We start from the raw sequence: 23,813 nt of genomic DNA on the forward strand, positions 1-23,813 counted from the left end.
CTGAACGGTCCTCCCATAAACCAGTGCCATCACCCAACCTCTCACATTGCAAGTGATGGAGATCTCTAACTGTAATGCGACCACACCCTAACACTGTATTCTGCACTCTAGTATTTTTCTCTTGGCACCACCATTTGAACTTGCGTACGGTTTGAACGTACCCTCATGGAATTATTCAATTTAATTGAAAAGCAAGCAAGCAAGAAGAGTCACAGCAATGTGGGGCGTTTCTTTTCAAATCATCTTTATTTCAGCTTGGAAATGTACAACGTGTTAAATAAAGCAAGAGAGAGAAAGAGGGAGGGAAGGAGGGAGGGAAGCTGGCTGCAGGCACTGGCTGAGGTCCCCAGCAACCAGGGGTGATTAAAACACTCCAGCCAGGTTACCGGGGTGACCGGGGGCATCCTGTGTCGTTGGGGGCTCCGGGATGGGGAATCAGGAGATCGGACTGCCCGAGAGAGGAGTCAACACCTGCCCAGGGCTCAGTTTGGCAATGAAAGGAATACAGGGAGGGAGAGGAGAATGTGCAACACCCCTCCATCCTGACCAACTGGAGACTGTGTGAGGAATAGTGTGGGCCAGAGAGGGGGGTCCCAGTGGATGCAGGAGGGGGTGTGGGGGAAGAGGGCTGTCCAGAGGGGAAGTGTCTTGGGATCAGACACCTCTGCCCATGCCAGGGGAGGGTACCCATGGGAGAGGCTCAGAGTTGCTTCACTGACTCACAAAGTGAATGGCTCTCAGCTTCCCCAGTTGCTACACCTCCCACTCCCACTTCCGATATCCCCCCCCCCGCCCGTGCCTGTTTCCAGTCCCAGCAAACAATCTGCGGCTGGCTGCCCCAATTCAGTGAAGTCCACACTGCTCGCGGTGGGCAGTCCTGGCGCAGTGTGGAGTTGGGGTCTGGGGAGTCGAGGGGGGGCAGTGTGTGGCCACAGTGGACACCAGGGGAGGGGAGGGGGGTGAGGTTGGGGGTCGATTTAGTGTCACGAGGTGGGCGGAGGTTCGTGTCTCTCCAGAGGGCGGGGTGGGCAGGGGGATGGGTGATAGGAACCCCGCGCCATGCCCGACTCCAGCACCGCCCACACACCAGCCACCGTCACCACCCCTCCCGCGGCGTAGCGATGGCCGATTGTCCACTGCTCCAGGGACCTACAGGGACAGAGGGAAAGACCGTTCGTAAATTCATTACTGCCCCTCCGACAGTGGGGCGCTCCCTCAGTACTGCCCCTCCCACAATGCGGCGCTCCCTCCGTACTGCCCCTCCCACAGTGCGGCGCTCCCTCACTGCCCCTCCCACAATGCAGCGCTCCCTCAGTACTGCCCCTCCCACAGTGCGGCGCTCCCTCAGTACTGCCCCTCCCACAGTGCGGCGCTCCCTCACTGCCCCTCCCACAGTGTGATGCTCCCTCAGTACTGCCCCTCCCACAGTGCGGCGCTCCCTCAGTACTGCCCCTCCCACAGTGCGGCGCTCCCTCACTGCCCCTCCCACTGTGCGCCAATCCCTGCCCCGAGTATATCCTGCAAAGTCAGCATGGGATTATTGGGCCAAATGGACTGTTCCTGCCTCTGATCCTGCCTCTGCTGCAGGAAAAGTGGGCGTGAAGCGCCATCGTGTGGCTACCGCTCGCAGGTACAGCAGGCCAGCCACATCTACAGTGCAGTCAGCAGATCAACAGCTGCCTATCCCATAACCCTCCTCATCCCCTCCACTCCCCACCCAACACCTCCCCTGTACCCTCCCCCATCATCTCGACCCTCAATCCTCTCCTCTACCCATTCCCCCCCAACCTTTTCACCCCATCCCCTAAAGTCTCTCATGCCGTTCACCCCCGACCCTCTCGCCCCATCCCCTCTCATTTCTCTTTCCATTCCATCACATCTCTTGTCCTGCTCGCCTCGCCCCCCCCCCCCCCCCCCCCCCATGTCTCCTCATCCCCACTGGTACCTCTTTATGCAACAACCCCCAGCAGACACTGTCCCCCCCACTCCGATTCACTGCCAACCCTCCCATCCCCAGCCTCTCACACCCGGCTGCCCTACCTCCTGCTGCTCGCACCCTGTCATTCCTCATCCATAGCCCCCTCCACCTTCGGTAACAGCTACCCGTGTTCCTCGCCCAACCCTCCCCTCCCTTCAGCCAACGCCTGCACAAGAGGGCAGAGACAGTCTCCAATGAACGAGACCCACCACCTTCCGGCCGCTCAATGACTCTACCCACCCCTCCCATCCCCCGAGCTGCCAGCCTTGTCCCCGCACTGTCAGACGTGCGGGGTGCAGGAGATCGGGGAAGAAAGGGGTGCAGGGGCTTGAGTCCCCACACACTTACCCTGGTCACAAGAGGACACATTTACAGTTGTTGCAGTCCTGGCCACTCTCATCCGGTGGGTTCGACTTCCTCACTTTGTGTTGGCTGATCTCTCGGACCAAGGTGTAGAAGGCATCCTCCACTCCCTGAAAAGGTGGAGAGGTGAGGAGGATGTGAAACGTAACAGTCAAGTGAGAGAGAGTGTGAGCTGGAGGGGGTGTGGAGAGGCTCCTGACTAACGGACAGGGGGAGGGAATGGGGCAGTGGGGGGGGGGGGGGGGGGGGGGGGGGTTCTGATGGAACGAACATGGGAAAATAGAGATCCGTTCCTGGGAACAAACAGCGTTAAATGGTGCGAGGCAGAAAGGTTCGGTCTCCAGAGGAACCACTGAAGATACAGCAAGTTACTAAGAAGATAAATTACATCCTTTAATGCCGGAGGTCTCAGCACAAGTCTGACAACAAGTGGGCCAGTGATGCAACGAGAGTGCAGAAGAGATTCACCAGGATGTTACTGGGATGTGCGTTTCAGTTATGGGGAGAGATTGGAACAGGCTGGGACTTCTTTTCTTTGGAGCGTAGGAGGCCGAGAGGTGAGTTTATTGTGGCATACAAGATCATGAACAAATGATAAAGCAGATGCTCAGTCTTTTTCCCAGGTAGACGATTCTAAAACGAGAGGCATAGGCTTAAGGTGAGAGGGGAGAGATTTAAAAAGGACCTCAGGTGCAACTTTTTCACCCAGAGGGTAGTCTGTATCTGGAATGAGCCTCTAACGGAAGCTATGGAAGGGTGGTATGGTGGCACAGCAGTAGAGTTGCTGCCTTACAGTGCCAGATAATAACGGTTAAAACTTGACTATGGGTGCTACATTTACGTAGTTTGTACATTCTCCATGGGTTCTGCGGTTTTCCTCCCACACTCTAAAGACTTAGAGGTTTGTAGTTTAATTGGCTTTGTTAAAAATTGTAAATTGTCCCTAGCAAGTAGGATAGTGCTAGTGTGTGGGGACCGCTGGTCAGCAGGGACTTGGTGGGCCGAAGGGCCTGTTTCTGCACTGTAGACTAAACGAAGTGGATACAATTACAACTTCTAAAAGACATTTGGACAGATGGAGCTAGTAAGGGTTGAGGGATATGGGGCAAATACAGGCTAACGTCTTGATCGACTTGGGAAAGTGGGCCATTGTGCCTGTTTCTGTGCTATACAGCTCCGTGGAATTCTCTGCCTCAGTGGAGGCCAATTCTCTGAATGCATTCAGGAGAGAGCTCGATAGAGCTCTTAAGGATAGCGGAGTCAGGGGGTATGGGAAGAAGGCAGGAACGGGGTACTGATTGAGAATGATCAGCCATGATCACATTGAATGGTGGTGCTGGCTCGAAGGGCCGAATGGCCTCCTCCTGCACCTATTATCTATTGACTGGCCTTTGCCTGCTAATAAGATACCCCTGGTTAGTACAAAACTTAATCTTTGTCACCAGTCCTTTCTGCCAACCCCTCCTGGAGAACTGCCACAGAATCTCACTGGTGGCACGACATCACTATTATTGTTATTCCGTTATTGTACTTTTTTTTCCCCCACCAATTCAGTTTGCCCCACAATCTTTGCACCATTCTGCTGCTCGCCTAGTTATTAGGAATGAGATTACATTGGACACAGTACAGAAAAGATTCCCAGGATGTTACTGGCACCAGAGTGTTAGAGGGAGAGACTAGGTAGACTGGGACTATTTCCCAAAGAGCATAGAGGAGGGGTAACCTTATCGGATAGTACTAGAAAACAGGAACAGGTCCTTCAGCCCATAATGTCTGTGCCAAGTTAAAGTAATCCCTTCTGCAGTGACTTACAAAATTGTGTGGGGTGTAGACAAGACGAATAGTCGTGATTTTTTCCCCCAGTATAAGGGAGTCTAAAACTACAGGCTACAGTTTTCGGTGGAAGGGAAAGATTTAAAGGGGATCTGAGGATCAGCTTTTCCCCACAGAGGGTGGTGGGCACATAGAACAAGTTGCTGGAGGAAGTAGTTGAGGCAGGTACAATACAACATGTAATAAACATTTGGACAGGCAAGACCATAAGATGTAGGAGGATTAGGCCATTCGGCCCATCGAGTCTGCTCTGCCATTCGATCATGACTGATCTATCTTTCCTCCTCAACCCCATTCTCCTGCCTTCTCCCCATGGATAGGAAAGGTTGAGAGGGATGTGGGCCAAAGGGGATCAGCTTAGATGGGGCATGTTGATCGGCATGGACAAGTTGGGTGAAGGACCTTTTCCTGTGCTGTGTGACTCAATGACTCCTACCTGCCTGGTTTTGGCCGAGGTTTCGATGTAAGGAATGCCGTAGCTCCGGGCCAGGTCCTGTGCTTGCCGTGTCTCCACTGTCCGGGACGGTAGGTCACACTTGTTCCCCACTAAAACCATCGGAACGTCATCTGAATCCTTCACCCGTTTGATCTGCTCCCTGCAGGACCAAGGAGAGTATGAGCACCTTCCCAATACATTGGCATCAAGGGATGCCACAATACCAACTTCAATCCCCACCGCTGATAGGCACAGGGAGGCCCTTTGGCCCATTGAGGCCCTGTTGGCTTTAGCATAGTTTAGTTTATTGTCACATGTACCGAGGTACAGTGATCAGTTCACTTCAGTTTATTGTCACATGTAGAGGTACAGTGAAAAGCTTTTGTTGCCTGCTAATCAGTCAGCAGAAAGACAATGCATAATTACAATCAAGCCATTTACAGTGTATATATAGATACATGATAAGAGAATACGTTTAGTGAGAAGATCACAATTAAAGTAAGAAATATAGCTAGGAGTAGAAATTTAAAAGTGTGGAGCAATTGTAATATGTGATTGTAGATCTGCTTCAGTGGCTAGCACGCAAATAGTCGCCTGTGTTGGGCGCCATCTTGGAAAATATTTTGTTGCGTGCTAACCAGTCAGCGGAAAGACAATACATGATTACAATCGAGCCATCCACAGTGTATAGATACACGATAAAGGGAATAATGTGAATAGGATGTGGTGCAAGATAAAGTCTGATCAAAGATAGTCCAAGGGTCTCCAATGGGGTAGATAGAAGCTTAGGACAGCTCTCTAGTTGTTGGTAGGATGGTGCAGTTGATAACAGCAGGGAAGAAACTGTCCGAATCTGGATGTTTGCACTTTCACACTTCGGCCACTCCCTCTTCTCCCCAGTTCCATCAGTCAAAATGTATAGAAGTGTGAAAACACATACACAAAAGCCTGGTAATCACAGGTGTGGGAGCACAGCATTAGCGGGAGGGACATTATTGGTGTCTTAGGCAGTATCAACATACAGAGAGACCTCCGAGTACAAGTCCAACGATCCTTGTAGATGGCAATACAGGTACAATACAATACATCTTTATTGTCATTGTACAAGGGGTAGATAATGTGGTTGGAAAAGCTTATGGGATGCTGGCCTTCATTAGTTGGAGATTTGAATAGAGGAGGAAGGTTATGCATTAACTATAAAACACTATAAAGTAGACTTCAGCTGGAGTATGGTGCGCAGTTCTGGGAACCAAAGTACAAGGTGGATGTGACAGTGCAGCGATTCACCAGAATATCATCTCGGATGGAGCATTTTGGTTGTGATGAGAAGCTGGAGAGGTGGGGTCTGTTTGCCATCAAGAGTAGGTGGTTTAAGAGGCACGTGATTGAGGTATAAAAGGTTATGAGAGGTATAGACAGGGTAGAGAGCAGGAAACATTTCCCCGCAATCAGAGGTAGGTTTAGGATAAGGGGGATTCAGAGGGGATCCAGGGGGACCATCAGCTCCAGAGTGGCAAGTAGCTGGTACACCCCACCAGGGAGAGTGGTGGAAGCAGAGTTGCCGATAACAGCTAATAAATGTCTAGAAGAGCATTTGAATCATTTCCTTGCTGTTCGACATTCTGACTCTGAATAAATTCATAAGTTCTAGGAGCAGAATTAGGCCATTGGGCCCATCAAGTCGACTCTGCCATTCAATCAGGGCTGATCTATCTTTCCCTCTCAACCCCATTCTCCTGCCAATTGTAAGCTTTCTGTACAGAAACATTGCACGTTATTGAAGGGGCTGCGTGCGGGGTGGTCTGCTTGTCGTACACCTCTCAGCACGGGGGGTGAGCCAGGGTCTGTGGACAAGGACCAGCACCGACCTGTACTGGTGGATGTCTTCAAAAGACTTGGTGTTATTGATGGCGAAGACACACAGGAAGCCCTCCCCGGTCCGCATGTACTGGTCTCGCATGGCGCTGTACTCCTCTTGGCCAGCCGTGTCGAGGATGTCCAGCAAACACGTCTCCCCGTCGATGACCACCTGCTTCCTGTACGAGTCCTGTGGGTTCATAAGATCATGAGTGATAGGAGCAGAATTAGGCCATTCGGCCCATCAGGTCTACTCCGCCATTCAATCATGGCTGATCTATCTTTCCCTCTTAACCCCGTTCTCCTGCCCACACTAATCAAGAATCTATCTATCTCTGCCTTGAAAATGTCCATTGACTTGGCCTCTTTATCCCAGGGTAGGGGAATCAAGAACTAGATTGCATGTTTAAGGTGAGAGGAGAAAGATTTAACAGGAAGCTGAGCTTTAAAAAAACCCAATGTCTTAGCCTCCACAGCCAGCGGTGGCAATGAATTCCACAGATTTCAAGGTTAGCTTTTTGTCACATGTACCAATTATGGTACAGTGAAATTCGATTTACCATGCAGCCATACTAAAAAAAAGAAACAAGGCACACAACTACATCAAAGTTAACATAAACATCCACCACAGCGGATTCGCCATATTCCTCACTGTGATGGAAGGCAATAAAGTCTATTCTTCCTTTTTATTTACAACCCACTGACAAAAGAAATTCCTCCTCATCTCCTTCCTAATGGAATGTCCTTTAATTCTGAGGCTGTGCCCTCTAGTCCTAGATTCTCCCACTAGTAGCTACATCCTCCTCACATCCATTCTATCCAGGCCTTTCACTATTTGGTTGGAACAGACACTGCCAGAGGGAATAGACCCCGTGCTCTCTCCTCCCTCTGTGGATCCTGCCCACCTTAACCCAGCAGCACAAACCTTGCCTTCAACACCAATAATCCCCTCTGTAGATTTTCATGGAATTTTAAACAAATTTAGAGCCAAAAAGGAAACAGTTTACAATTAGGAAAACTTATTTGACACCAAAAAATGTGTGTTCCAAGATAAACTGGAATTAATGACGACACAAAGCAGCAGTAGAGTTGCTGCTTTACAGCATCAGAGACCTGGGTTCAATCCTGACTATGAGTGCTCTCTGAACGGAGCTTGCACGTTCTCCCTGTGACCAAGTGGGTTTTCCTGGGTGCTCTGGTTTCCTCCAAAGACGTGCAGGTTCTGTATTTGGCTTAAATTGTCTGTAAATTGTCCCTAGTGTGTAGGATGGAACTAGCGTATGGGTGAATGCTGGTTGCAGTGGACTCGGTGGGCTGAAGGGCCTGTTTCCATGCTGTATCTCTAAACTAAACAAGACACTGCAGATGCTGGAATCTGAAGCAAAACAAGTGCTGGAGGAACTCAGCAAGTCAGGCAGCATCTGTGGAGGGAATGGATAGGCAACGCTCTGGGTTGGGACCCTTCGTCAGACTCGGATGGAATAATTGAGGCAAGAGTGACCAGGAGTTCCACACCGCAGCTAGCACCATCATTTCTGGATGTGGGGAGGACATTTCCACTAGTGGGGGAGTCTAGGGACTAAAGGTCAGAGCCTCAAAATTAAAGGATGTTCTTTTAGGAAGGAGATGAGGAGGATATTTCTTTGGTCAGAGGGTGGTGAATCTGTGGAATTCTTCGCCACAGAAGGCTGTGGAGGCCAAGTCAGTGGATATTTTTAAGGCAGAGATACACAGGTTCTTGATTAGTACGGGTGTCAGAGGTTATGGGGAGTAGGCAGAATGGGGTTAGGAGGAAGAAATAGATCAGCCATGATTGAATGGCAAAGTAAACGATGGGCCGAATGGTCTAATTCTGCTCCTATCACATGATTTCTATGCACTACTAGCATCATGAAAGTTATCCAGTCACCCCAGGTCTACATAGTGCCTCAGACACTTCCTGCATCCCCTCCCACCTTTTCTGCAACTTAAAACACATTTAATTTCTAACTCAATAAGGGTTATCAACCTAAACCTTGAACCATTTCCCTCTCCACAAATGCTGCTCGACCCACTGAGTCATTCTATCCAATAATCCTATTTCAATTGCCAGCATCGGCAGGCTTTGATCTCCGTAGGCTGACCCCAGCTTCGACTGATCGTCACTGACCCGACACCCAAGGGGGACGGTCGGAGACCCGGTACGGGGGGATGTGGATGGAGGTCGGGCGTCCCGCCCACAGTTGGGGAGGGGAAGCCGAAGGGGCCAGCGCCCCAGTCGCAGTTCTCGGCGTACGCACGGCCGCGCCCTACCTCGATCGTGGGGTCGTATTCATCCACAAAGTGGTTCTGTATGAGTTGGATGGTCAAGGCGCTCTTGCCTACACCTCCTGCTCCCACCACCACCAGCTTGTACTCCGTCATCTTCCGGATCAGTCGCCGCCTGCAATCCGAGCAGCAAGAGTTCAGTGTCCGCCCCTCTCTCTGCCTCACCGAGGCCTGGTTGGAGCCAGACCAGAGGCCTCTTCCCTTCCTCCCCCTCCCTCGCTCCCTTCCCCTCCCCCCCCCCTCACCAACGTCCACACATGCACCATAAAACACATCCTATACGGACACACCACAGGTTGGGAACAGCTCTGCCCAAGACCACATTGAATTGCAAAGAGTTGTTAACGATCACGGGCCACTTATGTACCCATCCCCACCCTCCTCCGTCAGCCCAGACCCACACAACACACCCCTCCCACAGCAGAGATCAACGGACCAGGAGCTAACAGAGTGGTCCCCGAACCACGGTTTAAACAAAACACCGGGGATGGGGGTGAATATTTCACGGCAATGGAACTTTCTTCCTTCATAGACGTTGCCTGGCTTGCTGAGTGCTTCCATTTTACATCAGATTTCTGTGATCTGCAGGATTTCCTGTTGGAGCCATTTGACACACAACACACACAGACGCATCCAGGTAGATGTGCACACCGCCTAGTTTCTTTATGAGTCGGTTACTTTTAGACAAGTGAAGTGGAATTCAAAAGGCAAGTCCCTAGCAAAATCAAGGGCCCGCTAACTCCTTGCAGGGTGACCATCCGCACGCCTCCAGCAGTTTCCCGGAGCAGCTTGGCTGGGATTTTATGGCTCTATCTCCTTGCTTCCGATTCCTGGTCAAATCCTTTCAGGATCCCAATGACCAGTTGCCAATGGTTCTTTATTGCCCTGTACACACTACACAGAGAATGTCTTGCACCAGTCGCCATATTGGAACTGTTTTCTTTTCGAGAAACAGCACGGAAATGGGCCCTTCGGCCCACCATGTCTGCACAGACCGGCGATCCCCGCACACTTACACTATCCAACACACACTGGGGACTATTTGCACTTATACCAAGTCAATTAACCTACAAACCTGCACGTCTTTGGAGTGTGGGAGGATATCGAAGATTTCAGGGAAAACTCGCACGGTCTCGGGGAGAACGTACAAACCCCGTACAGACAGCTCCCATAGCCGGGATAGAACCCGGGTCTCCGGCACTGCAAACATTGTAAGGCACCAACTCTACTGCTGCGTCACTGTCCCGCCCTATTCACAAAAGAAAATGTCCAAAGTCCGGTCCACATGCCGGTGTATTGAAGTTCCCCCGATCAAGGTAAGTCCAGGAAAGCCCCAGGCTGCCACAGGGCCTCCTCTGTCGCCTTTGACCGGCTCGTCCCACCAACCGTCGTCCCTCTCCTCGCCCGAATGCCTCCGAGTCCTGGGAACGCCTCCTGCAGCCGACCTTGCTGGCACTGGAGCCAATACCCCGGTTCCTCTCCTACTGGCCCACTCCTCGCGGCCATTGTCGCCAGCGGCTCCTTCCTCCTCGACTCTCCGGTCGTCAGGGATGAACATGGCGGCTCCTGAACCCGCCCCCCCAAGCAAGCAGCGGCCCCACTGGATACTTCGTCTGTGCAGTAAGTCGGAATCTCAGCACCAGCACAGTCTGATCCCAGCCAGGGCCGATCGCTGCTCCCACTGCCGTCTGATCCCTGGCGGCATAACCCTGATGACCATGTACAGAGCTCAGCAATGACACAAATACTGCAGATGATCTCCCCCCTCTCCCACGGTCCAAAGACTCGGAACTCGCAAAGGGAAACTGTTCACCAAGTTTCACTTCCCCCTTCACTGTCCGTGGCTGGGATTCTATTCATAACATCAGTCAAGGATCATTTCTTAGCATTCTGGCAGATGTTCAGGGAGCTGTGTGGGGGACAGCTGCCACGACCAACCCACACACAGTGGGCAGACACCATCCATATGTGTGGTCTCAACTACATCCAGTCCCATTTTTCCAGTCATAAAGACATACAGCACGGGAACAGGTCCTTCGGCCCATCTCATCCATGCCAGCCAAGATGCCACATCTAAGCAAGTCCTATTTTCCCCTACATTTGGCCCATATCCATCTCAACTGTCCTAATAGAAACATGCATCACGGAACAGGTCCTTCGGCCCATCTCATTCATGCTGGCCAAGATGCCTCGTCTAAGCAAGTCCCATTTTCCCCACGTTTACCCCATATCCATCTCAACCTTTCTGAAGATAGGCACAAAGTGCTGGAGTAACTCATCTGCTCAGGCAGCATCTCTGGAGGAAAAAAAAGATGGATGACATTTCGGGTCAGGATCGTTCAGATTGCTTTGCTTTCCACATACCTGTCCAAATGTCTTTTAAATATTATTGTACCTGCCTCAACTACTTCCTCTGACAGCTCGTTCCCTATACCCACCACCACCCCCTGCGTGAAAATCCTGCCCCTGTTAAATCTTTCCCCTCTCACCTTAAACCCAAGCCCTCTAGTTTTGAGTCCCCTGGGATTCACACTGTGTTGAGGGACGGGACGGGATGGGGTGGAATTTGTTAAATGTGCCCAGGAAAGTTTTCTCAAACAAGATGTAGATGGACCCCATGAGAGGGGTAACACTCAACCTCCGAGTGGGAAATGGGGCTGGGCAGATGACTAAAGTGTCAGTGGGGGAGCACCCGTAATTCGATTAGGTTTTTAAATAATTAAGGCAAAAAGATAGGACTGTAAGAATTTAAGAACTTAAATTCTTAATCGGGGCAAGGCAAATTTAAGGCATTAGGCAGTAACTTGCAAAGGTTTATCGGGACAGGCTGTTTGCAGGTAAAGGGATATCCGTCAAGTGAGACAGGGAGAGTTCAGGGGCAGCTTGTGCCTGTTAGAGTGTCAGGATTAGTGATTCAGGGACAACGAGAGATATTGAGGAAAAGATCAGGGAAAGAATGCATTGAGTCAGGGGAAGGGTCTCGACCCAAAACATCACCTACTCCTTCGCTCCAGAGAAGCTGCTTGTCCAGCTGAGTTACTCCAGCATTTAATGTCTATCTTCGGTGTAAACCAGCATCTGCGGTTCCTTCCTACACAAAGGAGGCGTATGTCAGGTACAGCCACCTGGGATCAAGCAAACCTCTTGAGGAGTACAGGAAATGTAGGAATCCAAGTAAAAGGGATATCAGGAGGGCAAAAAAAAAAATGGTAGACAAGATAAAAGAAAATCATAAGGGATTCTACAAATATATTAAGAACTAAAGCGAACCAGGGAGAGAACAGGTCCCCTTAAAGATCAATGTGGTGGTTGTCTCTGTGTGAGCCACGAGATGAGTTTGAGTTTAGGTTAGCATCACGTCTACCGAGGTACAGTGAAAAGCTTTTGTTGCGTGCTAACCAGTCAGTGAAAAGTCAATGCATGATTGCAATCGAACCATCCACAGTGTACAAATACTTGATAAAGGGAATAACGTGAATAACGTTTAGTGGAAGATAAAATCCAGTAAAGTCCAGATCAATGATAGTCAGAGGATCTCCAATGAGGTAGATAGTAGCTCAGGACTGCTCTGGGCAAGTGTTAAATGAATATTTCTCCTCTATTTACTATGGAGTAGGTCAGGGAAGCTGAGGAATTCAGGAAAATGAAGAGTGATGTATTGGAATCTATCCACATATCCACAGGAGGTGTTGGCAGTCTTAAGGCATATTAAGTGGACAAATCCCTGGGGCCTGATCAAGTGTATCCCAGGTATCCCAGGTTAGTGTGGAAGTTTGGGAAGAAATAGCTGGCAGAGGTATTTCCATCATCTGGAGCTACGGGTGAGGTGCCAGAAGATAGAAGACCGGAGGATAGCTAATGTTTTACCGTAATGTAAGAAGAGCAGAACAGAGGAGCCAGGGAACTACAGGCTAGTAGTGGTGGACACAGTAGTTTAGTTTAGCTTAGAGATGCAGCGTGGAAACAGGCCCTTCGGCCCACCGAGTCCATGCTGACCAGTGATCCTGCACACTAACACTACCCTACGCACACTAGGAACAATTTGCATTTATACCAAGCCAATTAACATAAAATACTGTAAGTCTTTGCAGTGCGGGAAGAAACCAGAGCTTCCGGAGAAAACCCATGCAGGTAACGGGGAGAACGTACAAACTCCATGCAGACAGCACCCGTAGTCTGGATTGAACCTGGGTCTCTGGCGATGTAAGGCAGCAACTCCACCCCTGTGTTACTGTGCTATTACTGGAGGAGATTCTAAGGGACAGGATGTACCAGCATTTGGAAAGGCAAGAAGGGTCTCGACCCGAAAAGTCACCCATTCCTTCTCTCCAGAGATGCTGCCTGTCCCGCTGAGTTACTCCAGCATTTTGTGTCTCTCTTTGGAAAGGCAGGGACTGGTTAGGGATAGTCAACAGGCTTTTTGCGTGGGAGAATGTTATGCGGTTCAGGCACAGATACTGCAACCTGTCGAACAGTAACACCACACTGCCTGGTGTCAGTCCATCAATACAGCCCAAACGAGCAAGGCTTAGCCATGGCTTAACAGATAAGACTCGCCTCCAAGCCCCAAGGTCGCAGGTTCAGCTCCCATGCCAGAAGCTCAGCGCAAAATGCAAGGTGGCATTTGTGACAAGGCGGTGCAGAGGCAATGTCACACCATTGATCCTGGAGCTATTAAACCAGGGGTCATCCATGTTCTCAGGAAACACCACAATTGGGAGGAATGGGGCTGTTCTATATAGGATCATTGGCCAATATTCACCAGGAATCAATATCAATGAATATAGCAATAGGCCACTAAACATCCTCCACGATGATTCTCAACATTGGTGCCCTGCAAGGATGCGTTCGTTCACAGCCCTTTACTATATTCCCTTTAAATCACAACTGTGAGGTCAAAGTCTCCTTTATCTCCATCTGCAACTTCATTTGCAGGTGACACCACAGTAATTGGCCAGATCTCTAAGGAGCTAGTTATTAACTTTTGAAAAATAAGGTGAAGTGCGCGCACCAGTCCGCATCAATGGTGCCGAGTGGAGATGGTCGAGAGCTTCAAGTTCATAGGTGTAAATATCATCAACAATTTATCCGGGTCCAACCACATTGACATTACAGCCAATAAAGAACTCTACTTCCTTGAAAGGCCAAGGAATGTACCAATTTCTACAGATGCACCATAGAAAGCCTATTGGTTTAGCCACAGCTCCGTCACGACCACAAGAGATTGCATGTTGTGTACACAGCCATGTCAATCACATTGTAGTTGAGGCAGGCGCTATTGCAACGTTTAAGAAGCAATTACAAAGATACATGGATTGGACAGATTTAGAGGGATCAGGGCCAAACGCAGGCAAGTGGGCCTAGTGTAGATGGGACATGTTGGTCGGTGTGGGACTAGTGTAGATGGGACATGTTGGTCGGTGTGGGCAGGTGGGACTAGTGTAGATGGGACATGTTGGTCGGTGTGGGCAGGTGGGACTAGTGTAGATGGGACATGTTGGTCGGTGTGGGCAGGTGGGACTAGTGTAGATGGGACATGTTGGTCGGTGTGGGACTAGTGTAGATGGGGCATGTTGGTCGGTGTGGGCAGGTGGGACTAGTGTAGATGGGACATGTTGGTCGGTGTGGGACTAGTGTAGATGGGACATGTTGGTCGGTGTGAGCAGGTTGGGCCGAAAGGGCTGTTTCCACACTGTATGACTTTTTGACTCTATGACAACACAGCTCTCCCCCTATTGATTCCATTTACACTTCACGGTGCCTCGGGAAAGCAGCCAATGTAATTGAGCACCATCAACCCCATGGTCATCCCTACTTCTCCCCTCTCCCGCTGGACAGAAGATATAAAAACCTGAAAGCATGTCACAGCATTGCTCTCTCCCTCCCCCCCACCCCCGAACATTTGAACAAATCTCTTGTATGCCAAGTATGTATTCCCTATCTAGCCTTGCCATCTTTTAATCTGCACCTTTTCTGTAACTGTAATGTTATAACGATCTAAACACTCTGTTCTGCACTCTGGTATTTTTCTCTATGCACTACATGTTATACTTGTGTATGGCTTGACTGTACTCATGTATTGTATGATTTGACTGGATAACAGGCAAACACGTTTTTATCCTGTACCTCATTACAAAGGACAGTAATAAACCAATACCAAAATAACACACATGGACACAAAGGGAGGCACAGCCACTGACATGCACACCTACCCACACACACAAAGCACCTTCAGTACTGCCACACTCATGCACTACATGTCTAGGTCAGATGGATGGGGACATGCCATAAACCTCAGTGCCTGGAATATTACCATACTGATTCACGACTTGTAGCCATCATCTTAATTCAGTTCAACCAGAAGGACTGAACATGAAGTTGTCTCTACAGTCCACGCCAATCAGTGACCCACCTTCCTATCTATCCCTTTCATTGAGGGAACTGGTCACTATGAACAGCTGGCTATCTACTAACATCCGGACGATGGATCTTCCAAGACGATGGAAGCTCCAGAACTCCACCGCCTGACTTTACACTGACAACACTCCTCAAATCTGCAGTCCATAGACTACCAGTCACCTCTCCTCGTAGATCAGCTGTCAGGTTTTGTCCAGCCACACTGCAGTGAAGCATCTTGGAAGTTACCTCCAGAGTCTACAGGAGCTGACAACACAGTGTAGATCCTGCACAGGTTGTCCTGAGCACAGATCAACAGTGCACCAATGCTAGATTCTCATTCACGTCATCGGACCCCTGAGTCAGTGACCCAGTGCTGAGTTCCACCCACTTACTTTGATTTCTGCTACAGATTTTTTTAAATCTAGAAATTAAAATCAAAATCTTTGTTTCTTGCTCGAGATATTCCAAAGTGCTGGAGGAAGTCAGCGGGTCAGGCAGCATCTGTGGAGAAAATGGACATCTGTCCGTTTTCTCTACAGATGCTGCCTGACCCGCTGAGTTATTCCAGCACTATGTTTTGCTCAAGATTCCAGTATCTGTGATCTATTGAGTGTCTGGAATATGCCAAGAGATGGTCGTCCTTGGTTACGAGAAGGAAAACCAATATCATTACTCAGTCTGTGCATCTGTGACTCCAGACTATCCCAACACCCTCAGAGTAGAAACAAGCAGCAGGATGTGGCCATTCAGTCCATCACACCTGTCCTAAATGCTGTACAGCACTGAACAGACTTTTTGGTTCACCTTGATCAAGTTGGCATAATGGGCTAGTCCCTTTTGTCTGCATTCCTACCACTCTTTGCGTGAAAAAGATTCCCCTCAGGTTCCCGTTAAGATTTTTCCCCTCTCACCTCAAACATATTCCCTCTGGTATTGAAGAAGATACTGGTTTATACAGAAGATAGACACAAAATGCTAGCAAAACTCAGCAGGTCAGGCAGCATCTCTGGAGAAAAGGAATAGGTTACATTTCGTGTTGAGACCATTCAGCCTGATGAAGGGTCACAACCAGAAACATCACCTATTCCTTTTCTCCAAAGATGCTGCCTGACCCGCTGAATTACTTTTTGTGTCTATCTATTCCCTCTTGTTCTTGATTTCCCAACTCTGGGGGAAAAAATCTCTATGCAATTCACTCCATCTCTGCGCCTGATTATTTTATGCCCCTCTACAAGAGCATCCCCCAGCCACCTACGATCCAAGGAATAAAGCCCTAGCCTGCCCATTATCTCCCTCTCGTTCAGGTCGGCTATTTGAGGCTCGTGTATTCGAACTCACTACAATCCAGCAGTGTGCTTGGTTTTTATGTTAAGCTACGTCGAGTTCACACTTGCATTGCAGTGCTGTTGGGACTTCTGATCAGCATTATTAGTGAAAGTGCTTTATGTTACCAGCAGAGGAAAGCAGATTACTCCAGCGCCAATGCATCATCCTATGAAATCGATATGGCCTCTCTGACTGGATTAAATTGAATCAGCAATGGAACAACAACTGTTCTGACCGATTCCATCACCCTTGTTCAAGCTCACAGCCATCGTTTTAACATCTGTTTAGGACTCAAAACCAGGTGGTTACATTGGCTATTCTCCAATAGGACAGGAGGGCAACATACAATTGTTAAATACAGCGTCCTGGGCCCAGCCATCTTCAGTTGTGTTAAAAACCTTCCCCCCCATCATAGCGTCAGAAGTGCCAATGTTTTGTTTAGTTTGTTGTCACGTACGTGTACCGGGGTACATGTGCTGTCCAGTCAGCGGCAAGACTATACATGATTACAATCAAGCCATCCACCGTGTACAGATGCAGTCCAGAGGGAATAATGTTTAGTGCAAGATAAACTCCAGGGACCCATCAAATTCTCTCATAGACGGGACAGCAGTGGAGAGTAAAAAGCTTCATGTTCCTGGGCATGCACATCTCTGCAGATCTGTCTTGTTCATCATTGCAATTGTAAAGAGATCTCATCAACACCTCTACTTCCTTAGAGGATTGAGGAGATTCGGCATGTCGCCGTATGCTCTATCGAACTACCACAGGTGCACGGTAGAGTGCACACTGACCGGGTGCATCACGGGCTAGTTTGATAACTCCAAAACACCCAGGAACAAAGGAGGCGGCAGAGAGTGGTCGACACAGCCCCGTCCGTCACAGGTACACACCTCCCCACCATCGAAGGGATCTATGGGAAGCACTGCCTCAAAAGGCAGTCAATACATCAAATACTAACATCATCCTGGCCACTATCATCTCACTACCAGAAAGAAGCTACAGGAGCCGTAAAATTGTGACCACCATGATCAACAAAGAGCTTCTTCCCAGTAACCATCAAGGTCTTGAACACTGCACAACACTAACCAGCAACTATGGTCTACTATGGACTGGGTCTTTGGTTGTACTACAGACTTCAGTTTTGCACTATTATGATTACCTAGTATTACAGTTATTAATTTATTGTATTATTGATTATATATCTATATATTACATTATTGCATTCACCAGCCTGTTAAGTTGCAGCATGTAAGAATTCCATAATCCTGTTGCGGGCACGTATTATAATTTTGCGAACTTGTCGACTTCCCGTCCGAACGTACAGATCATTGATCGCCAATTTATTCCCAAGTGGGCTTAATTTAGACTCCAGGATTCACTCCCTCCTTCCAATTAACCCAATTCTCATAACTCTCTATCCCATCTCTAACTTCCTACCCAGATCCTTGCAGGTCAGAGGCAGACCACATGAGACACTTTTTTGTTTGGCACTGTATACATCTCATGCACTGTGGTCCAGGGAGCAGGATGGGGCTTCATTTGCTAAAACAATGGGTGAGCTATGAACAATACTCCACCAAGGCCTTTCTCAGGGGACCAATGAAGTTTGGTAAATTTCCAACCAACCTCTACAGCTGCACTGCAGAAGGTATCCTATCGGGATGCATCACAGATTGGTTTGGCAATAGTCCTGCCAAGGATGCAAGAAATTCGGGCAGCACAGTGGTAGAGTTGCTGCCTTACAGCGAATGTAACGCCGGAGACCCGGGTTAGATCCTGACCCATTCTTTACAGAGTCTGCACGTTCTCCCCGTGACCTGGATGGGTTTTCTCCTAGATCACCGGTTTCCTCCCACACTCCAAAGACGTACGGTTATGTAGGTTAATTGGCTTGGTAAATGTAAAAATTGCCCCTCGTGGGTATAGGATAATGTTGATGTGCAGGGGTCGGCACTGACCCAGTGGGCCGAAAGGGCCCGTTTCCGCGCTGTATCTCTATAATAAACTAAACTGCAGAGAATTGTGGTCACATCCCAGACCATCATGCAAACCAACCTCCCCACCATCGACTCCATTTACATTTCACGCTGCCTATAGAAAGAAGCCAACATATTCATGGGCAACTCACACCCTGACCACTCCCTCTTCTGCCCTCTCATGTTGGGCAGAAGATACATCAGCTTGAAAGCATGTGTCACCAGATTCGGGAACAGCTTCTTGCCTGCTGTTAGACTTCTTGACCGTCCTCCCATAAGGTTGGGTGTAGACCCGATCTCCCAACCTACCACAGACAACATTGGACTTTTTCCTCTGTAACGGTGATGTTATAACACTATATTCTGCATAAAACGCAAAGTGCTGGAGTAACTCAGCGGGTCAGGTAGCATCTGAAGAATCCCAATCTGAAACATCACCTATCCATGTTCTCCAGAGATGCTGCCAGACCTACTGAGTTATTCCAAGTTTGTATCCTTTTGTACAAATTGATGTCTGCAGTTCCTTATTTCTACTACATTTTGCATTCTAGTATTTTTCTCTTTGCTTTAGGTATTGTACTTGCATATGCCTTGTATCATATTATCTAATTTAATTGGATAGCGCAAAAGCTCTTCACTGTATCTTGGAACACGTGACAATAATAAACCAATTCCAATTTCTACCACATGGCTCAGCATCATTTTATGCAGTTGCTCAACATTAATCTAACCAGCAAACACTGGTCCATCAGACCTTGCATCAAACAGCAAATGATCAAAAATACAGGGTCAAAAGGATTTGCTATAAAAATTATTGCACAAGGCTGTGTTAGTGGTTCTGCCGAGTACAAGCGAAGCAACATCATTACTTCACAAAGTCAACTCTGTCTTGATGTAACTTCCTCTGGCATATTACCAGACCTCAGGCGAGATCAATCTTCTCTAGAAAAAAAGGAACTGCAGTTGCTGGTTTGTACCAAAGATAGACAAAGTGCTGGGGTAACTCAGTTGGTCAGACAGCCTCTCTGGAGGACAAGGATAGGTGACGTTTCGGGTCTGGACCCTCCTTCAGACTTTTGCTTCAGAGATGCCTGACCCGCTGAGTCACACCAGCGTTTTGTGTCTATCTTTTAAGATCAAACTTCTTCCTGCTTGGCCCACACTGCAATGAACACCACTCCTGCACTCCATTCCCATGGAAGGCAAACGTGAGCGTGAAATTCAGTGTCTTCGAGCTGTGCTGCATTGAAACAGGCCCTTCGGCCCAGCATGTCCATGCCAACTGTTAGCATTCAGGGAGAGCCCCATTTGCCTGCATTTGGCCTATAAACCCTTTCTATTCATATATCTCTCCAAATGTATTTTAAAAGTTGTAATTGTATCAGCTTCTACAGCTTCCTCTGCCAACTCATCCAAGATACAAACTACCCCCTCCTCACCCCACCCAGAGTGAAAAAAGTTGCCCCTTAAATCTCTCCGTTCTCACACCTTCAACTTTTAGAATCGCTGGGGGAAAAAAACTGCAAGCGTTCACCTTGTCTGTGCCCCTCACGATCTTGTACACCTCAACTTGGTCACCCCATGTAGGTCAACATGGTCCTACACTCCCAAACTATCCAACCTATCCCAATCTATCCAAACTGGATAGGATGTACAAACCGGGTGGAGCCAGGCAAAATCGGACACACGGATCAAATGCTGCACAGGATGGGAGAGTTGAGGACTACCCCCTCCAGTCCAGCACCATCTCACAGAGTGCTCTGCACCTCTCTCACCCCGGCCACTGTAATGTCATGCAGCACGGAAACTGACCCTTCGTCCACGCCGACCAAGGTCCTATCTATGTTAATCCTATTTGCCCACATCCCTCCAAACCTTCCCCATCAATGAATCTGTCAAAATGTTGTTTTTTTTAATGTTGTTATTGTACCTGTCTCAACTGCTTCCTCTGGCAGCTTGTTCTACATACCCATCACCCTGCTTTTTCTTGACTGTAAGCTCGGGTATAGTATACTGCACCTCTTACATGACATGCATGTTTACTAATGATGCTTAGCTAACAGATGAATAATTTGGGACATTCATTTGTTTACATTTAGAATTTAGTTATTATATTGCAAGCAAAAATGTCCCCAATTAATTGTTGTTAAAGATAGCTTAATTTTTAATTGATGCTTGACTTTGTCCACAAAAATGTGCAGCAGACCATCTCTGTGAAAAAAATCACTCTTGTGGTCTCCTTTAAATCTCTCCCTTCTCACCTTAAACCTATGTTTCTTCCCCTTTAGACTTCCCCACCCTTAGAAAATTCAACAACCATCCACCCTATCTACTCCCTCGATTTTGTAAATCTCCATAAAGGTCACTCCTCAGCCTCCTACTCCAGAGAAAACAGTCCCAGCCTGTCCAGTCATTTCTTATAACACAAACTTTCAGTCCCAGTAATGATTCTAGTGAATCTTTTCTGCACATTCTGTAGCTTCATCACATCCTTCCTTTAGAATGGCAACCAGATGTGCATATTATACGTACAGCGCATCCCAGCCAATGATTTCATATTCACAAGTTATAGGAACAGAGGTAGGCCATTCTACCCATCAAGTCTACTCTGCCATTCAATCATGGCTGATCTATCTTTCCATCTCAACCCCATTCTCCTGCCTTCTCCCCATAATCCCCAACACCTGTACTACTCATAATGACTCCCGTCTCCACCCACTCTGGCAGGGGAACCCATGCCTACTTCTGAAGAAGGGTCTCGACACGAAACGTCACCCATTCCTTCTCTCCCGAGATGCTGCCTGACCTGCTGAGTTACTCCAGCATTTTGTAAATAAATCTACTTCAGACAGGTGTCCAATTCGACCTGCGGAAGTCCCGATGAGGCTGAGATTGGCCGTCTCACCCGGCCAAGATGCCACATTTTCAGGGGGATTTCAAGGGCTTTCCAGATTTAAAGCACGCTCTTGTAATTTTGTCTGGATTAAAGGGGGTGCCAGACCATCAGTTGCCAGAAAATCAGTGGTGGACCTGCACATGGAACCAGGTGCCAACGGGACAATTTGCAGCATCCACAATGTTTTGTTAATTCAAACAGGAATAGAACATCAGAGCATGAGATGACAGCAATCTGTCACCCATTTGAGCTCTTGAGATGAGGTGCTGCCTGTAAATAATCGAGAGATGGTGTAGTGTTTATAAACCTCCCGCACTGTTGAGTTGGGGGGAACGGTAGCTGCTATTTCCCATTTTAATTCCCAGCACCCCATTCTGTACAGTGGGGCTGTAACTCCCTGGTCTACATGAATCCCACCACCTACCTCTCCTTTCAGCAGTCCATCACAATCCCAACAGCATGACACCCTTTATCGACATACTCGGCTGCATTGTATGGAGCAAAAACAATCCAAGCGGCCAGGGGAAGTAGTTGAGGCAGGTACAACTGCAACATTTGAAAGACATTTGGACAGCTACATGGATAGCAAAGGTTTGGCGGAATATGGGCCAAATGCAGGCAAGTGAAACCAGTTTAGATGGGGCATCTTGGTTGGCATGGGCAGGTTGGGCCGAAGGGTCCATTTCCATACTGTATGGCTCTAATTATGTGCTCTGATAGCCGCCATTCAACCCTACCGCTTGGCAATCACAGGTAGTTGTGTTCCAACGCTGACTGCTGTCAACCGCTCGCTTATTTATTGCTGTACACGCCACTTAATAAATAACTTGAGACCGGCCAGAATGTAGAGCTTAATATATATTATGCAGAAATTTACCAACAGACAATGATCTTGTAACAATCAAGGTCCCTGCAGATCTGAGTGCCAGGGCCCGAACCCAGAGGCAATCAACAGTACTGAAGCCATCCTAACCATCACTCTCTGAACAAGGGTCTCGACCCGAAACGTCACCCATTCCTTCTCTCCCGAGATGCTGCCTGACCTGCTGAGTTACTCCAGCATTTTGTGAATAAATCGATTTGTACCAGCATCTGCAGTTATTTTCTTATACTAACCATCACTCTCCCTCTCGCAGATGCTGCCCGACCAACTGTTTGGATTATTTTTGCTCCATACAATCAATGTAGCCGAGTATTTACATAAAGGGTGCCATGCTGATGGTGTCGCCATGGGCTGCTGGAAGGAGGCAGAGCTGGGGAGATTCATGCACACCAGGGTGTTACAAGCAAAAGCCCAGTCTGTGTGAAGATCCCCCACGCCTTCCTTCAGTCCGCAGCCCCACCGCGCAGAGCGGGGCGCCGGGGATTAAAATGGGAATTAGCAGTTGCTTCCCCTTCCCCTCTCCCCCCCCCCCCCCCCGGATCCAGCACTGCGGGAGGTTTATAAACATAACGCCTTCTCTACATTATTTACAGGCAGCACCTCCTCTCAAGAACTCAATGGGTGACAGGTTGTTATCATCTCATGCGCTGATGTGATATTCCTATTTGAATAAACAAAACACAGTAGATACTGCAAACCCAGGCTGGAAACAGTCTGCAGTTTAGGTAGCTTCTTGGCCGTGGAAATCTGCCGATTCTACCTTACAGCAATCCCGGCTGTTCTTTATTTGAATATTGATCTTATTTACACTCCAGTCTGTAGCTCAATGAATCTCCGCCAATTTCCAAATTGACTTATAATCAATTTATAAACAAAACCAGGCCGCGTCTCCCTGCCTTTTGAACATCAATAACAAAACAGCGTTAGCCTCATTTTTGAAACTTTCCCCCCCAGAAAGCTAAATATTTGTTAATTAAATATTATTTGCAAACATCACGATAACAAATGACGTACATCAAATGGTAACTTCATATAAATTCACGCCACAATACAAACGGATTTCCATGCATTGCAAGTGTACATGTTTGCAAAGAGTGCAGTGAAATGGTTTTATTTGCTAGCAGCCGGGGCGTCACCCGGCGCAGCCTTGACTTACCAGAAACTGCACTCAGAAGGGGAAGGGGAGGGGGGGGAGGAGAAAAAAAAAGCCGCAGTCAGAAGATCAAGGAATAAAACATAGCAGTGATGGGCAGAGACTGGCGTGCAGATTCTGTCTGACTGGTTGCAGCGGTAACTGTGTGCAGCAGTAGCAGGCTGTGAGTATGAAAGGCAATCAGTGCAGCGCCTTGCCTCCGCTGCAGCCACTTCCACAACTTGCTGCAATCCCAGCTCACGGGCGCGCCACCAGGACAATGTGAAGTTAGTCTGAGGAGTGGGGCCCCGCCCACCGCCTCAACCTAACTTGCTCGTCTCCTCCCTCTCATTGGTTCAACAAGCACCGCCCCTATTCCCACTGAGCCAGCCTCTGATTGGTTGTCGACCCTGTCCGTCACCAG

The 23,813-nt window shown here is 48.5% G+C and overlaps 1 protein-coding gene across 3 annotated transcripts; it reads right to left on the reverse strand.

Moving 5' to 3' along the window:
• Positions 1-255: 255 nt before the first annotated feature.
• On the reverse strand, positions 256-23,671 carry kras (v-Ki-ras2 Kirsten rat sarcoma viral oncogene homolog). 3 transcript variants are annotated; one of them, XR_013548434.1, is made up of 6 exons: positions 23,414-23,540; positions 8,760-8,889; positions 6,479-6,657; positions 4,611-4,770; positions 2,327-2,447; positions 256-1,149 (listed from the first exon to the last, which is right to left on the reverse strand). XR_013548434.1 is itself a non-coding variant. In XM_078415273.1 (6 exons), exons 2-5 carry the CDS (start codon positions 8,868-8,870, stop codon positions 2,332-2,334), a joined length of 570 nt encoding a protein of 189 aa, XP_078271399.1. In that variant the 5' UTR covers positions 8,871-8,889; positions 23,414-23,671; the 3' UTR covers positions 256-1,149; positions 2,327-2,331. The 3 variants fall into 3 exon arrangements, 2 of the variants coding, with proteins under 2 accessions (XP_078271399.1, XP_078271397.1); XM_078415273.1 differs by having other exon boundaries at positions 2,327-2,451; positions 23,414-23,671; XM_078415271.1 differs by lacking the exon at positions 23,414-23,540 and adding an exon at positions 22,491-22,515 and having other exon boundaries at positions 2,327-2,451.
• Positions 23,672-23,813: the final 142 nt, after the last annotated feature.

The sequence above is a fragment of the Rhinoraja longicauda genome, chromosome 18 (genome assembly GCF_053455715.1).
Source record: "Rhinoraja longicauda isolate Sanriku21f chromosome 18, sRhiLon1.1, whole genome shotgun sequence".
Classification (NCBI taxonomy): domain Eukaryota; kingdom Metazoa; phylum Chordata; class Chondrichthyes; order Rajiformes; family Arhynchobatidae; genus Rhinoraja; species Rhinoraja longicauda.

Bases quoted from the DNA above. Each gene is read 5' to 3' on its own strand.
- kras (XM_078415273.1), bottom strand. From the start codon at position 8,870: ATGACGGAGTACAAGCTGGTGGTGGTGGGAGCAGGAGGTGTAGGCAAG. The intron at 6,658-8,759 runs GTAGGGCGCGGC...ATGAACCCACAG, and splicing joins AATACGACCCCACGATCGAG to GACTCGTACAGGAAGCAGGT. The intron at 2,452-4,610 runs GTAGGAGTCATT...CCACCTTTTCAG, and splicing joins CCTCGGCCAAAACCAGGCAG to GGAGTGGAGGATGCCTTCTA.